General features: G+C 42.9%; 2 protein-coding genes across 3 annotated transcripts in view; one reads left to right on the forward strand and one right to left on the reverse strand.

Moving 5' to 3' along the window:
- Nucleotides 1–241: 241 nt before the first annotated feature.
- Nucleotides 242–7,202, forward strand: LOC112223135 (riboflavin transporter 2). 2 transcript variants are annotated; one of them, XM_024386123.2, is made up of 4 exons: nucleotides 242–440; nucleotides 4,339–5,423; nucleotides 5,742–5,865; nucleotides 6,151–7,202. In XM_024386123.2, the coding sequence occupies exons 2-4, from the start codon at nucleotides 4,384–4,386 to the stop codon at nucleotides 6,361–6,363; spliced, it is 1,377 nt and encodes a 458-aa protein (XP_024241891.2). In that variant the 5' UTR covers nucleotides 242–440; nucleotides 4,339–4,383; the 3' UTR covers nucleotides 6,364–7,202. The 2 variants fall into 2 exon arrangements, with proteins under 2 accessions (XP_024241891.2, XP_024241890.2); XM_024386122.2 differs by lacking the exon at nucleotides 242–440 and adding an exon at nucleotides 2,778–3,163.
- A 6,551-nt stretch (nucleotides 7,203–13,753) lies between these two features.
- LOC112223134 (nuclear factor of activated T-cells, cytoplasmic 1) overlaps nucleotides 13,754–15,576 on the reverse strand; it is a 66,841-nt gene continuing 65,018 nt past the window's right edge. Inside the window, exon 10 of the mRNA XM_042304461.1 lies at nucleotides 13,754–15,465. Coding sequence (XP_042160395.1) covers nucleotides 15,410–15,465 — 56 coding nt within the window. The 3' untranslated portion in view covers nucleotides 13,754–15,409. The remainder of the gene's footprint in view (nucleotides 15,466–15,576) is intronic.

Consider the following 15,576-nt stretch of genomic DNA (forward strand, 5'->3'; position numbering starts at 1 on the left):
AAAGCTGTCGTATGGTTGGCTAGGCTGGGCTACACACCAACCCTTCCAACCAGCAGGGAGGGCACAACCCTACTACCCCACCCTACCTCACTTCCACAGCCGCCCAGCTCCTCTCCCCCTCTCCAGCCTCTGTAGCCCAGGACATTGGCTCCCTGAATGGACCCCTGTGAACCAAAGTGCAGCAAAGCCCCCCCGAGTCACGTGATAGTCTGGTACAGTAGTTATACACACACAGCACCATCCCACTGTTATTTAACAGACAGACACATCAGCAACCTGCACAAGGTCGCTCCAGAGCGTAGCGTATCATCACGGCAGCCTCACACAAACATACTCTGCCAGAGGACCATCACATTGCGCTGTGGGACTCAAACGCCAGCAGCCAATATCCATCAACTGCATCCAACTCTGTCTGACTGAGAGGAAGCTTACAGAGTCAGGTAGGTGCTTCCTGTCAGGTGTTTTGGTCAGGATTGGAAATTTGTCATTAGTAGATGAAGAACTACTATATCGTGTTTTGAGAAGAGTTGCGTAAGGGGTTGAATACCATCATGTTACATGGCCATCTGAGGTTGAGGATCACTGGTATAGATATATAATGGGGTGGTATTTTCCTGGTTGCTTAATGAGTTATAAAATCATCACTTTTATTTTACTGTCTTTTTATAGATTTTATTTCACACATGACAATTACTTTTCAGGTGTGCATAACTATCATTTATCAAGTTTACACGGTAATTGGGATGGACTAACAGAAGCATATTTGACTGTATTTGGAAAAGAAATGACATAACATTTTGGATTGAGAGATGCAACAAAGTTCATCAGGTCTCTTCAAAGATAATTGAGGAACTTTTGTATTTTTCTTACTTTACATCTTACCTAAGACGACATACCTCATAGGATTTCAAATGTCAATTCACGTTAAGTTGCACACCCCCTTTTCTAGCAATTAGTGGTACAGTACAGTATATCCAATATGAAGTTTGGTGTTCTTTAGTTTCTCTTCTTCTAGCAAGTAATCTGTGTGAAACTAATTTGATTGCAATTATTTCCACGCCTTATTTTACAGTCAACAACATACTGAAACTTTTACCAAGGGTTGCACAAGGAAGAACAAATTAGGAATGGTCTTTTTGTCATAATGATTATTCATGTAAAGTAGAAATAATGGCTGGAGATTGGTTACAGCTGTTCAATACCAAACTAGTTGAACTGTGTGAAATACGGTATTACATGGGGTAGTTGAAATGCAATCGCCATTGCATTGCATGTTAATTGTCAAATACAGATTAATGCACTTTCTCATCAGTCCTCATATCACTCTGTCTTTCTCTTGTATAACTGTTCTGGGAGACCTTTCATAAAGAGGCGAAGGAAAAAAAACGAAATCAGATGCTTTTAGCACCATCTACTGGCCTACAGGCGATGTACCGTATATTCAATAGCGTTTAAGTAGGACCCGCAGGTCTACTTAATACTCTTGTTGATTTCTACTGAAGATTTGTTGTGAACAAGTCAAACAAAAATGGCATAGTTCAAATACTTGTTTCATCAAACAGAGTTTGCCACGGTGACGTGTGATTTTATAAATGTATGTATTTTTGCCGAAAGTGCACTTCACAGTCAATTCTTCACTGTGAAGAAACGTATGTTCACTCTAGGCTGCATCCATCTGTTTTTTTTTTTGTTGTTGTTGTTGGCAAAAACAAAGCAAGTTGTAAGAGCTTGAGGAATCACCTGCTGTTTCTCAATGAAACAATGAGGTAATAATCCTTTAGTATTGTGGACTTTTTGTTATTGCATGCTTTAAATTGTATGCTTTAACATGGGTAACTTTTTTCTCATTAGACTGGTTCATATGCTCCAGCTACATAAATGCAGTGTTGGATCCAATTACGCAGCCCAACATTCATCTGAATCAGGAGACAATCATTAGACCAGAGCAAACTAAAGAAAATGTTAGCTTAACTGAATCCATATGTGAGAAAAGGGTAGAGGCGTGATGTACTCCAAACAGAGGATTGTCCACAACATTCCAGGTAAACGCTGCAGATGCCAACTCAATTGGAAATTACCTTTGAATGTCAAGCGAGCTGTAATCCGGTTATGGATTGAACCCAGCCAAAATTGTGTCATGTCAAATTAACAATTAGAAAAGATCAACAGCACAATATGACTGTGACAACATAGGTAGGCGCCATTCTAGAGGGTAGAACATAGAGATAAACACATGTATCAATCTCTATGGGGTAAACACATTTAATGGCTCTCCAAGGATTCAAGGCTGTTGGAGAGACGTGCTGAGAATATGGGACAGGAAGAAGATTGAGCAAACAAGTCAATCCTGCTTTTCATGTGTTTTGGGTGTGTTGTCTTACAGTCAAGTCATAGACATTACAGATACACAGAGTGGTCAAAGTAGCATATACTGCATTTCCTTTGAGTAGGTTACTCAGGGGCACAGTGACAACTTGTTTCATCATCAGCCTTTCAGGTCAGTGCAAAAGGAAACCTGTACTGGAAACTAGGAGCAGTGACACTGTTAGTAGTGTCACGGTCTCAGGTTACAGTCTCCTAAAAAAAACGATCTGGAGTCTGACATTCTGTTATAAATACACAGCTTCTTATGACTAGTGTGTAGTATAGTACTTGGCAGCTGCCTCCCTCTCTCTCTCGCTCTCTCTCTCTCTCTCTCTCTCTCTCTTGCTCTCCCTGTTTCTCTCACGCTACAGCCAACGTTTTCTGTTTAGGGGGGCAGAGCCAAGGTCATATTTTCTAGGGGTGGAGGAGAGGGGGAGGGTACGTAGTTGACCCCTCCCCCTTCTGCTACTGCAACTTTCTCTAGTGCTCTAGGGGCTGCAGGGAGGCAGAGCTGCAGAGCACATGGCGAAATTATTTTTCGAACGAGGCTCCTTTAAATCCGGGGGATTACGGTGTCATAGACAAGAGGAGCCTGTGTACTTCCTGTTCTGTCAATTGAATGGGATACACGGAATTCGTGAGTGTGTGCGTGTGTATGTAATAGCGATAACGAGGGGGGAGGAAATATGAACTGAATGTACACACTTGCCGGATAATGTAATAATGCTCTGATCACAGTGGAGTGAGACGTTACCCAAGAGAGAAGGAGATATAATAGGCAATCCCACTCCATCACAAGGTAAGATTATCATTCGTCTGAGTCTAAGGGGAATTAGAAAATAATTCCACAAGCCTCTGTAAATCCATCTGCTCCACACTGAAGCTGAGCCTGTTTGTTAATTAGGCAACATGGGATAGAGAAATAGTCTAACCAATAGTATTATTGGTTTGACTATTTCCTCATCACTCACATCCCATGTTGCCGAATTAACAAATTGTCTCAGCTACAGTGTGGAGCAGATGGAATTATTATGTCTTCCGTGTAGGATGGATTCAAACTGAAGAAAAACCAGGAAGAGGAACTGAGTTACTGTGAGCATACAGTAGTTCTGTAAACTCTTAAGGTTATGTGTTTGTGGGTATGTGTGTATCAGTACGTATGTAAACAAGAACAGTGTTTCTGTCCATTCATACACTGAGTGAGGTGACTCATCAACTATTCAGTTTCAGACTTTGAATTACAGGCAACTATGAATCAGCAGAAGTCACAGTAACACCCTCTTACGACGTTGTACTTGCACAGAAAAGGATGAAGTGTAGGTTCAGCCTGTGTATATGGGGCTGTTCCGAGACTAGTAAGTTTGTATGTGAAAGGTCAGGTACTCTGTGCCAGACTCAACATTCGGGGTGGATGGGGGAGGGAAGGCTGCTGAGTCTGAGACTTATGGTCACATACTGCGTAGCAGACAGGCTGGCTTTGGTAACCAATGACAACGTGGGTGAGAGGATACCCCCACCTATACTTACACATAGGCTAACCTTGAGGAGAACCAAGGGAACTAAGGAAATGTGTTCATATAATGTTGTCATTGTGATGATGTTGCAGAGCTGAGAATGGGTATTTTGATTTAGTTCTGTGTTCTGGTACAATGAATAGTTTTTGGTAATTATGCCTTTCAGCACCCCAACTAATGTCAGTTCATGTTGTTCACTAGTTTGCTCCAAATGGGGGAGGGGTGGTTGGGTTGGAGGGTAATAAAGGAAATACATACATATCTTTAAATATATATATATTTGCAAAAAAATATATGTGGGATTGGATGTGATGCAGACAATTGCATTGATGGAAGCTACAATCGATCTGCAATGTTAATGCTGATTTATATTTATACCCCCCCAGTACATGATCAGTATTATAGCAACGTATGTGGTTGCATTTTAATCATGAAATTGTGCATTGTTTGTGTGTTTCAGGTCCTTTATGCAAGTTGTTTACTGGCTGTGCCTCTGCCCTTCACCATGACTCTCCTAACCCACGTGCTGGCATGTCTCTTTGGCATGGGCTCCTGGGTGGCCATCAACGGGATGTGGGTGGAGCTGCCCCTCATAGTGCCTGAAATCCCAGAGGGTTGGTACCTGCCCTCTTACCTCACTGTGCTCATCCAGATGGCCAACGTGGGGCCCCTTTTCGTCACCCTCATGCACCGCTTCCGCCCAGGCAAGCTGGACGAGCGGCCCGTCATCTACTCCATAGTGGGCCTGGGCGTGGTCGCCACCTTCCTCCTGGCCTTCTTCTGGAAGCACACGGTGTCCCTAGCGGGCGCTACGCATAGTGTCCCCCTCCTAGTGCTCTGTTTCCTACTCTCTGTGGTGGACTGCACCTCCTCGGTCACCTTCCTGCCCTTCATGATGCGCCTCGGGCCCCAGTACCTCACTACGTACTTTGTAGGGGAGGGCGTTAGTGGCTTGGTGCCTGCCATAGTGGCTCTGGTGCAGGGGGTGGGGGTGGTTCACTGTCGGAATGCTACAGTGGCTAGCTTAGCCAATGGGACCTTAGGGATTAACTCCACGGTAGGGGCCAGTGGAGAGCTCCAGGCTCAATACCAGCCCGCTAACTTCTCGGCCCAGGTCTTCTTCCTCTTCCTCAGTGCCATGATGGTGGTGTGTCTGGCCGCCTTCCTCTTGCTCAACCACCACCCGGCCGTGGCCAGGGAGAGGAAGCGCGAGCACTACTTCAACAGAGGCCTGGCAGAGGAGAAGAGTGACCAAGCCCTGTCCCTGTCTCACAGACCTCAAGAGGAGAAGCCCATGATCAGTTCTCCGGATGGCCACCGGAGAGCCCGGCAGAGCTCCTTTGGGACGGGCTTCTACAGTGGGCTGGAGGTGACGTTCATCTTTGTGGTTCTGGCCTGGGTCAATGCCCTGACCAACGCAGTGCTGCCCTCAGTGCAGTCTTACTCCTGTCTGCCCTACGGGAACCAGGCCTACCATCTGGCGGCCACCATGGCAGCCGTGGCCAACCCCGTGGCCTGCTTCATCGCCATGTTCCTGCCCTTAAGGTAAACCCAACTCTGGACTAGCATAACTGACTGATCAATAATTTACTGAACATAGACTCTCTCAGATCTATGCAGTCACCAGTGAATGCTGTTGAAGGTAGACATGGGGAGGAGTCATTGTAATGGCTGGAACAGTCACTGAATCAAGTTGACGTCTATAACAAAATACAGAATAAACAGCATTAAGTAACATTGTACTGTCTAATCCTGAAACGTACAGTACTTCAACGGATCGTTTAACTAATCCAAACACCTTGAGTTTTCCAACCCACTTCCTCAACTCACCTTCTAGCTTGTCCTTGTTCTTTTTTTCCCCAGGTCGTTGGTGCTGATTGGGCTTCTGACAATAGTTGGGACAGGGTTTGGTACTTACATCATGGCCATGGCTGCACTGAGCCCCTGTCCTCTACTGGTCCACAGCGTCTCAGGCACCGCACTCATAGTAAGGCTCTTTCTGTTATTAGGTCATGAAATAGAGAAAATACATGTGTTATGTTGCAAGATTGCTGATAACACCTGAACACTGCATGACTGTCCATTTGATTTCATTGGGCCATTGAAAACGACATGTTTCTGAGTGAAAATGTTTGAGGTCAAGCAAAGTCTTCCTAAACAACAGTAAACAATCAAACTCATGTCCATGCTATTGGCTATGTAGTTAATGATCCTCTAATGTACCGTGAATATTGACACAATGCTAGTAATGTCTATCTACTCTCTGTTGTAGGTGATCGCCTGGATGTTGTTTGTCCTGACCCTCTCCTATGTGAAGGTGATCATTGGGGTGATCCTTCGGGATGAGGGCCACAGTGCCCTCGTGTGGTGTGGAGCAGTAGTACAGCTTGGCTCCATGCTGGGTGCCCTGTCCATGTTTCCCTTGGTCAGTGTCTATGGACTCTTCAAATCAGGGGACCCTTGTAACACCATGTGCACAAAGTAGGGATCAAGATGTGGCTTACTGTAGAAAACAAAAATTGTTGACACTGGAAATGTATATTTCATCAGTGAGTTTGTCTCTTTAAACTGATTTTGACGTATCTAGTCTGTTGCCAAAGCAATTAAATATCTCCCTATGGTTGCGGAAGGATCTCTTTGAAGCACATCCTCAGATTAGACACTAAATGGCACCAAACCATTTGTGTTTGTTTTCCGTTGAATAAAGTTGAAAAACATAGGGTCTTAATTTAATCACCTTGTTGCAAGATGGCTTTTTCTGCAATGCAGGAGCTATAAAACGTGTAGTGTATTTGAGGTTTAAGGCTTCTGAAGTTTGCAATTTCCACTTTGACATTTCAGACTTAATTTTTCCCTTGTGAAAAATGTTTTCATTCCCTATAAAATGTTCCATGAATTATAATCCACATAATAATTTACATTTCCTGTTGCTGCAGGATTATTTTCCTGCTGTTGCAAACGGGCTCAAATTAAGATCTGAAATCTGTAAAGTGTGGGCGTCCAACTTTTATTGTTACAAAGACCACAAAGATGATACACTTTAATTGCTAAGCTTTTTGTAATTCTTCTTTAAAAGAAGCCGAATGACTTGGAATATGTTACAGGGACAAAACAGTGCCTTCATTTTGGAGTTTCTAGTACTGCAAATGTCAACCAAAAGGTCATTTATGTTTATTCTTTACCAGTCTATGTTTAATGTATTTTTTTTTTTTCAAAACCAAAATTTGTCTTACATGCTTTGTATACGACCTTACTGCAGTCATAATGTAATGCACTGTAATTATGTATGGCTTGAGTCAATTAAAATGTATACATTAAAATATATATATGTTTTGTATTTCTCTACTAATTGCTTACTTCATTATCAACTTTCTGTAGTTTATTTATCACTAGCATGGGTATAAAGCATCACTGTAATCGTAATCATACTTAGATCCTTCGCTTCCAGAATTTGACCAGTAGGTGTCAGGCTAGGATAATGGTAACACGAGCTGAGAGTGAGATCTGAACAGAGCAGGGGTCCACATCCTGGCATACAGCTCAGACCTATGGATATCACATATGCCTTCAATCTGACTGCAAGATCTAATGGAAAAGTATTACACTTTTTTAAAAATATATTTTTATCCCCCTTAACACTGCTTTCTTAACAAGTGTCTAATAGTTCATTTTGTGTAGGCATGTTCCTATTATTTATTTAAATGTAAGTCCTGTACAGTAGCTAGATCATCGGTGTAGACTTACAGTATGGTTTAGGATTTAAAAACATGTATTAATATACAACACATTTACTCACATTAATGTCACCATGAATATATCCCTTTTATATTCAAGATCATTTTATAAATATCACTGTATCACATTGATAATGATGAAGGGTAATTGTTTCTATATTTTTAGGAGGCCTTACTACTTTTTTTTTTTTACATGAGTCATTTTCTATTTGACCTTCCTTCTGCTTTTTGAACACTTCCTGAGATTGCTCAAAGTACAGTAGGAGTTGTGCATGTCTCTTGAGTATTGCCCCGTGCCACTAGAGTCATGTCTCGATCATTTCCTGAGTCTCACCCACTCACAGTAACTTAGAGTGAGAGCAGTTGATGGGTGCAGGTGTGTGCTCCTTTTCTCTACAGACCCCCTACAGATGGAGAGCACTGAGGAACAAAGTCATAGCCTGATTCAGGCCCCAGTGGATTCGTCATCTCCTGTCGTCTCATATCATACATATGCTCTTATGTCTATTTGTGGCTTTAATGGTTGAAGTGTGCAGGGGCCCATCAATAACAGAGGTTAGAGAACTTTTAGGTGCTGAGTAATATATGCAGGGATTTATTTGACTTATCCTCTATTTGTTCGAGAGAGCCCTGGCCAATTAGGATGCTTCTTCTGTGATCGCTATTGCTTCTGTGAATGTGCAAACTGAAATGCAGGTGGACTGCCCTGACCTACGTGAAGGTGGGTGCTTTGGAGTAGCAATGGCCATCTCTCTCTCTCTCTCTCTCCTATTGTCTCTCGAACCAATTCTCTCGCTCAGTCTCTCCCTCTTGACCCATATCTCACACTGTCCGTTTCCCTCTCTTGGCTCCCTTTGATTATGCGTACAGCATACGTTGTGATCCTAATTTGAATTGAAAACATATGAGGGGAAATCCTAGCACCCGCTGCTCTTTAACGGGCCGATGTGGGATTGGAGAATGCTGAGAATGATTGAATTTTGTGTTAAGGCCAGGAACGATCAGGTCTCGCCTGGCGTTATGCAATCGACCATTCTCCCCTCACAACGCGACGTCTGGTAAAAGCCAGAGAGGGAGGGATGGAAAGCCCGACGTCTGGACCAGACCTAAAAGGGATTTCTCTAAATGATTCAAGGCAATACTAAAGGAATGCTGAGCGATCAGAGGAGCCAAATGAGATTTGATTCACCACTTCAAATGCAGAGACTCTGGAGGCGACTGCTTTTAATATTGCAACAAAAAAAAATTTTTACACTGTGATGCTTGACACACTATATTTCCTGACGGACGGAAACATATGGTTCATATAGGAATCCTGCTAGGCACTATTATTTATATGATTATGTCATGTCTGTTTTCGTTCTACTCTTTCCACCTGCTTGGCTGCATTTGAAAGTCTTATTGAGCAAAGGCCGGCTTACTCCAGGCCTTAAAATTACCACTTTGTCCAAACTCATCAAAACACTTTTATTGCAACTTCATACTATCATTTTGGGCCCTTTGGGGGAGGCTTTTGTTTTCCGTTTAGCCCATTACAGAGTTGTCTTGACCTTGGCTACTCCTTTTGTGCGACCATGCACAAAGTAATCAAAAGTTAAAAGCAACACAAGGTAGGCACCTAGCAAAAAAAGCAAATATTTTCTGATAAAACATTCATATGGGCTATATTATATATCAGGCAGGAAATCATTGGAGATGACAGGGTTTCCTTGCAGCTAAGTCCAGTATGGGTTTACAAAGTAGATGGCTACTTCTAATATCATCCTTCTCCCACCCCTTGTCAACCAAATGTAGCTGACTGACCTACATCCGGAGTGTACTACCAGAGTGTACTATATCTATTTTTTTGCAATACTTCATCAAATAAATTACATTTGTGAGATGAATGAAATGAACGAGTTAGGTACTCTATGAGTGGCAAGCTTTACTGCTCTACACTTCGTGAACCATGAGGGGACACACACACACACACACACACACACACACACACACACACACACACACACACACACACACACACACACACACACACACACACACACACACACACACACACACACACACACACACACACACACACACACACACACACACACACACACACACACACACACACACACACACAGTCCCATCACAGAGAGTGCAGAGGCTTCTGTTAACATAATACTCGGCTGTTATGAGTTTTCTGTGCTACAATGCACACAGTAGGGACTATGAAACAGAATGTCCGAGCTGCGGTCAGAGAAGGAAATACCTCTGTGTTTACTGGCTCTCTAAAACGTGGAGGCACTTCCTTGTGAGTCCTCTGCGAGTCATCTGCTGAAGGCCTCGAAGCAGGGCATTCAAAACCGATTTGAGATGGATCACCAAAGTTCTCATGTGAGGGGAATTTCTGGATCCCAAATGGTATCAGGTGAGGAAAACCCTGTTGGACCACAGAATGTGAGGAAAAGTCAACAGTTATTAATGACAAAGGTTAGTTGTGATGGAAGACACTATTTTCTTAAGTTACTTCATGGTTTTGCTCTATGTGATATATTTTCATGCAGCTAAGACTATTCAATCCGTATCGCCGAATTTCAGCGTTTCACCGGGATTGACATTTAAAGGCAATGTTCCCACGTTAGCCGAGACTGCATTCAATGTAAACACTGCATACGTTGGCTCAATCAGAAATGACCTTCACATTTCTATTGCTTCAGCGATACAGATTGAATAGAGCTCTAGATGTTCACTAAGCATTTTATTTCCACGTCTAACACACATCTTTAGCTAGTCTGGCTATGCTGATTCTCTACACGCTGAATGAGGCTGCGGCCCGAAACGTGTCCGTGCAGAGCAATTTGGATTCATTGAAGATTCTTTTCTGGTGTCCTGTCCATCTCATTTACTGCATTCGGACAGTGAACCAGACTTAAACCTCCTGTTGAGAAGTCCTATAGTCTCCTCTCTGTCAGGAAGCCAATCCACCAGGGGTGTGCCAGCAGGTCACCCCGAGGTCACGCCGGGCATCCATTAGAGTGCTCATTTAGTGGATTGCTCCTTTAAGAGGAGGGATCGGCCTGATAAGGCAAAGAATCATTACCCCCTCGTCCCGCCCCCACCCTGCTAACAATCAATACAGAAGGATCATTAAAATGAATAGCTGGACACTCCCCTTTTCTCCGGATCCTCATTGTGAAATCAGTGTCAGGGGATATGAAGATTGAGCCGAGAGAAGGCGTCTAAAAGCCTCCAGTGATTGTCATGAAGTCATCTTAAGCCGAGAGCCCATGGCTGAGAGACAGAGAGAGAGTACTAAGCACCCACCTGAACTCTGGCTAGCCCTGCTTTTAGCCCATTAAGAGCAGCCCACGTGTCTGCTGCTACTGTAACATCAACACAACTACATAGCGTATATAGAACTGTATGGTAGACAAGCTTGAGTGCAAATAGTAGGGTCGATGACTGTACAGTATGTGTGTGTTTCAGGGGTTTTCGGCATGAATTTAGAGCACTAAAAAGGAATCAGAAGGGGATGTCGTAATTAAATGATTTGGATTGATTGACACACTGAAACCTTATGATGATATCAATAAATGGACTATTTTTGAATGATTTTCAATTCAAGTCTCCTCAAGCACAACAGTATGTCCTCGTCAGAATTGTTTGAATCCTTGCATGACATTTCACGCATCGCAAAAGAGATATAGTGAATCAAGTTGAATGATTGCAGATGAAGAAAAGATACGCACACAGTTTTTCCAGTCCATCTGGCTCTGTCTTTTTGAGTGTCTCTTAAAGTCACTTTTAAAAGGGGATTCGTCTTTGTGACCGCAGTGATGTGACCATGTCAGTGGGTCATCTGTTGGGCTTGTCACATGTCCAGAGGGCCCATGTGGAGAGAGAGTGCACCTGTGGAACACCCAGACACACATACGCACGCACACGCACGCACACACACACCCAAACACACACGCACGCACACACACACACACACACACACACACACACACACACACACACACACACACACACACACACACACACACACACACACACACACACACACACACACACACACACACACACACACACACACACACACACACACACACACACACACACACACACACACCCTATCAACCCTCCTTCCCCGCTCCCTATGAGGGGCAATATAATCATTCATTCTCTTCACGGGCAGTAGATGCTGATCTGAGACCAGCATTAATATCGCCACTATCCTGCTAAATTTGCATAACGACATACCCTTATGTCTCTGTGATCATGAACAAAAATATCCATGCAGTTTTCTCCTTTACCCAAAATAGAAAAACATCTAAAACATCTCTATTGCTTAGAATGACAGAATATCAAAGTCCAACTGTATGCATGGTCAAGCAATCATCTCTTAAAGCATCTCTTAAAGTCGCCCCCATGGCTCTCTCAACATGCCCTTCATAACAGAGGTAAGTTATATCCCGGATTTACGATCTGCAGATGGCTGAACTGGAGGAGAGGAGAAGAGAGGGCAAGAGCCGAACCACTGTGCCTAGCTATGCATTCACTTTATAAAAGCAGAAATCAAGGGCTCGGTGGGAATAAAACGAGAGAGGAAGCGGAGCCATAAAGAACCTGTAAATCTACCCTCTGAAACGTCTTAGCGGTGCCCCGTGCCAGGTGAAGGGTGCACGAGCGCCCCCCCAGGGACCAAATGGCACGAGCTGGAATCATTACCATTCACTGGGATCACTGGGATCTTTTGTCACTTACAAAGGAAGCACATAGAATCAAGCCACGTAGGTACACCTGTTAAATCTGTCGATGTATCTCACGCTGTCTTAAGCCACTTCATCAAATACATGCCCCTATAACATGAACATGAATAGGACCGTTGCTATTTGTTTGTCAGTTCGATTGTTCTTCTAAATCAACTATATGGGTCCTCTAATAAAATGATAGCGGTTTCAATGATTTCTCAACTGTGTCAAAGGGTAGCTGTCTCCGGGCAGAGGAAGACCTAGGTGAGAGCGGGCGCCAGGAAAAAGAGGCGTGACTGCATCTGTAAATAGAGGGGCTATTTTGGGACTGCCGTGGGTGTACAAGGGAGCACCGCCCAGGCCTGCCCGCCTGACTTCTGTCACTATGACGATGGGCCATTCGGAACTTTGCTGCGAGATGGAAAAAGTCTGGAGGACTGGCAGGTGGTACACAGGAGCGTGGTACAGCTCCCTTGGCGAGAAACACCATGCCACTCCCATAACCACCCACTCCACTCATGCAACACCTTACTGTAGGCTACACACGTCCTTGCAAAGACTTACACCTGAAGGACTTGCATATTTAATCGAGTATAGCAGCTAGTCATGCTCGTCAGGTCAATCTGAATTAAGGTAAAGGCTTGAATCTTGGATCAATGGCTTGAATTGCATAAGAAGAAGACTTATTTTATTTATTTCACCTTTATTTATGACCAAACAATGCCTGCTATTTGCAGTTCATTTATGTAAATACCTTGTTGCATCTCCCCAAAAAACAACTGCCTATCTAAAAATTCTGTATTGTTTCTTGCAAGAGACCTTAGAGGAAATGAATGCATCATCAGAGTTTGCATAAAGCAATGGTAAGATAATTGAATTTGGCCCATACACATCAAGGTCCTGCTGTGTCCATTTCAAGCTTTATTAGGCATACGGGGACAGGTAGGAACCATCCAAGGTTTACCATGGTCAAATACTATAACACAAGAAAAACCAAAAGCTGTTGAGTTATAGAGAAAGTCTTCAACTAAAGCATAGCCATATGGAACATGGATGGATAAGTCAGAGCACGAGTTCCGTGTGCTTCGAGAGATGCATTTCGTAAGTAATTTATTCTGCGTCGCTGTACGGAAAATATTATGTTGAGGGTAAATTAGATATGTAAAAATGTTATGTCATTCCAGACAGTCGGAGGGATAAAACACCATATAGGATTCCTGGGAATGATTTGTGCCAAAAGGAAAGGGTTTTTATAGCACACGCATAGATTCATAGACAAAGCCATCTGGTAAAGACTGCAATATGAAACAGCTAGAGTATCACTGCATGTGTGTGTGTGTGTGCGCGTGTGCGTGCGTGTGTAAAATGCTCAACGTAAAAATCAAATTAAAATCCTAATAACAGCAATGCAACATGTCAGTATTGTCATCGTTATGTCATTTATTGATTCATTTTTATTTTTTTATAGAACACATTGAGTGTACATAAAACACCATTTCAATTTCCATAAATATTTCATATTAAAGAGGAAATATGTTTCACCTTTGTGCCTGGATAGAAAATGAGTAAGAGTTACAATCATGTTGTAGCAGAGAGACAATAGAGAATAAGGCACAATACGTCAATCTGTTACATAAAGCCATGCTATCATATAGTCCACATGTATTCATGAAGCTACTTAATGGTATTGTAAAGCTAAATCATATATATCATTAGTGTTCTCTGCATGCTGAAGAAAGACATTGTACTAGACGACGTAGAAAACGATGGCGGATCTGTCATCCTTTATAAGAAGAGACCCCGCGGCTCAGTAAGGGCTGTCTGTCCTATCATACTAAGCATGTGAATCTAGATCCTATAACATTTGGTCGTGACGGAAGAGAAAGCCGTGCTGCTACTATGGTAAAGTACATTGCATACTGACTGAAGCCTACTGAGCCACTGTCTCTAACAGTAAAGAACGAAGAAGCTCGAACAATAATTCGGTAAGAAATCCTTTGATTATGAGGAAACCAATTATTGCCAAGCTGAAGGCGGAAGGCCCAACCCTTCTCCAGCTGTATTATACAGGCAAGGGGAATAAAGATGAAGACTTAGATTGTCCTTATCATCCTATGGTATGTACATGCCAACCCAGTTGTTCTCCTTCGATATGTGTAGGAGGCTCTCTCATGATGGTCTAAGCAGTTCTGAATATATATCTTTTTTTAAAGAAGGGAAGAGGGAGAGGTAGGCCAGAGTGGAAGGATAGAAGAGGCACTAGGTGTCAAGACAGACGCTAGCAACGAGGTGGTACACATTGGATCATCAGAAAAAGGAAGACGCTGAAAAAACAACAACAACGAGGAGCTAAACCGCGAAACTGCATAATAGATTTAAGGCATACACAAAGTACATTTCAAATACATGTTTATACAAAGAATATCATACACAACATTCGGTATAAATGGACAAGGACATAATAAAATAAAAAAATGTTACACAAAACTAACCTATACACGTCCCTACTTGTTTTCCAGCTATTTTTAGGTTCCCTGTAAACGAATGATTGAAGTGATCGAAATGACATTGCATTCTAGTCAGTGAGTGATGTTGTAAGGCACCGCCTGGGTTGCTGTGGTTTGCCAGGACGCTCTGACCAACATATGACACACCCATTGGCTTGTCCGTATATTAGAGTCCAACACACATAAAGAAGACGTTATCAGTAAAGAAACACGTAATTCAGTCTTACTGAGCTGTTTGGTCCATGGAAGAGCAAGAGTTGTCATTTAAGGCAAGTGTAGTAATTGTCACAGTCCCTCCCATTATATCAAAGGCCGTCTCACATTATATTATAACATTCGTTCATATGGAGCTTTGCAGTTTCCTGTCAATGACCACCAGTCGACCAATCGTTCTGCAGCGTCACGAGGGGCAAGCGAATCAGGCATCTGGGAAATGTAGCAATGAGGAAGTGGTAATGTGAAAGCTCTCTGTTAAGGGGTTCCTCATGTGGATATAGGAGCTTTGGTTTGTGGTTCCTTTGCCTCTGTCCCTTTTTGTATCTGCAGAGAGTTTATGTACTGAGATGCACTGAGATGCTGGACAGGTCGTTTCGGATGATCTCATTGACTGTGGAGACAAAAGGAGAGATATTGTTACTCGAAAACCCATCCAAAATATACCTCTCATTATAACATCATCATTGTCACAATATTCATCTTCGTCATCTTCACCATCATC

The sequence above is a fragment of the Oncorhynchus tshawytscha genome, linkage group LG23, assembly GCF_018296145.1.
Source record: "Oncorhynchus tshawytscha isolate Ot180627B linkage group LG23, Otsh_v2.0, whole genome shotgun sequence".
Classification (NCBI taxonomy): Eukaryota; Metazoa; Chordata; class Actinopteri; order Salmoniformes; family Salmonidae; genus Oncorhynchus; species Oncorhynchus tshawytscha.

Coding starts and splice junctions, on each gene's coding strand:
- LOC112223135 (XM_024386123.2), top strand. CDS start 4,384: ATGACTCTCCTAACCCACGTGCTGGCATGTCTCTTTGGCATGGGCTCC. Junction 5,424..5,741: donor GCCATGTTCCTGCCCTTAAG/GTAAACCCAACT, acceptor TTTTTTCCCCAG/GTCGTTGGTGCTGATTGGGC. Junction 5,866..6,150: donor TCTCAGGCACCGCACTCATA/GTAAGGCTCTTT, acceptor TCTCTGTTGTAG/GTGATCGCCTGGATGTTGTT.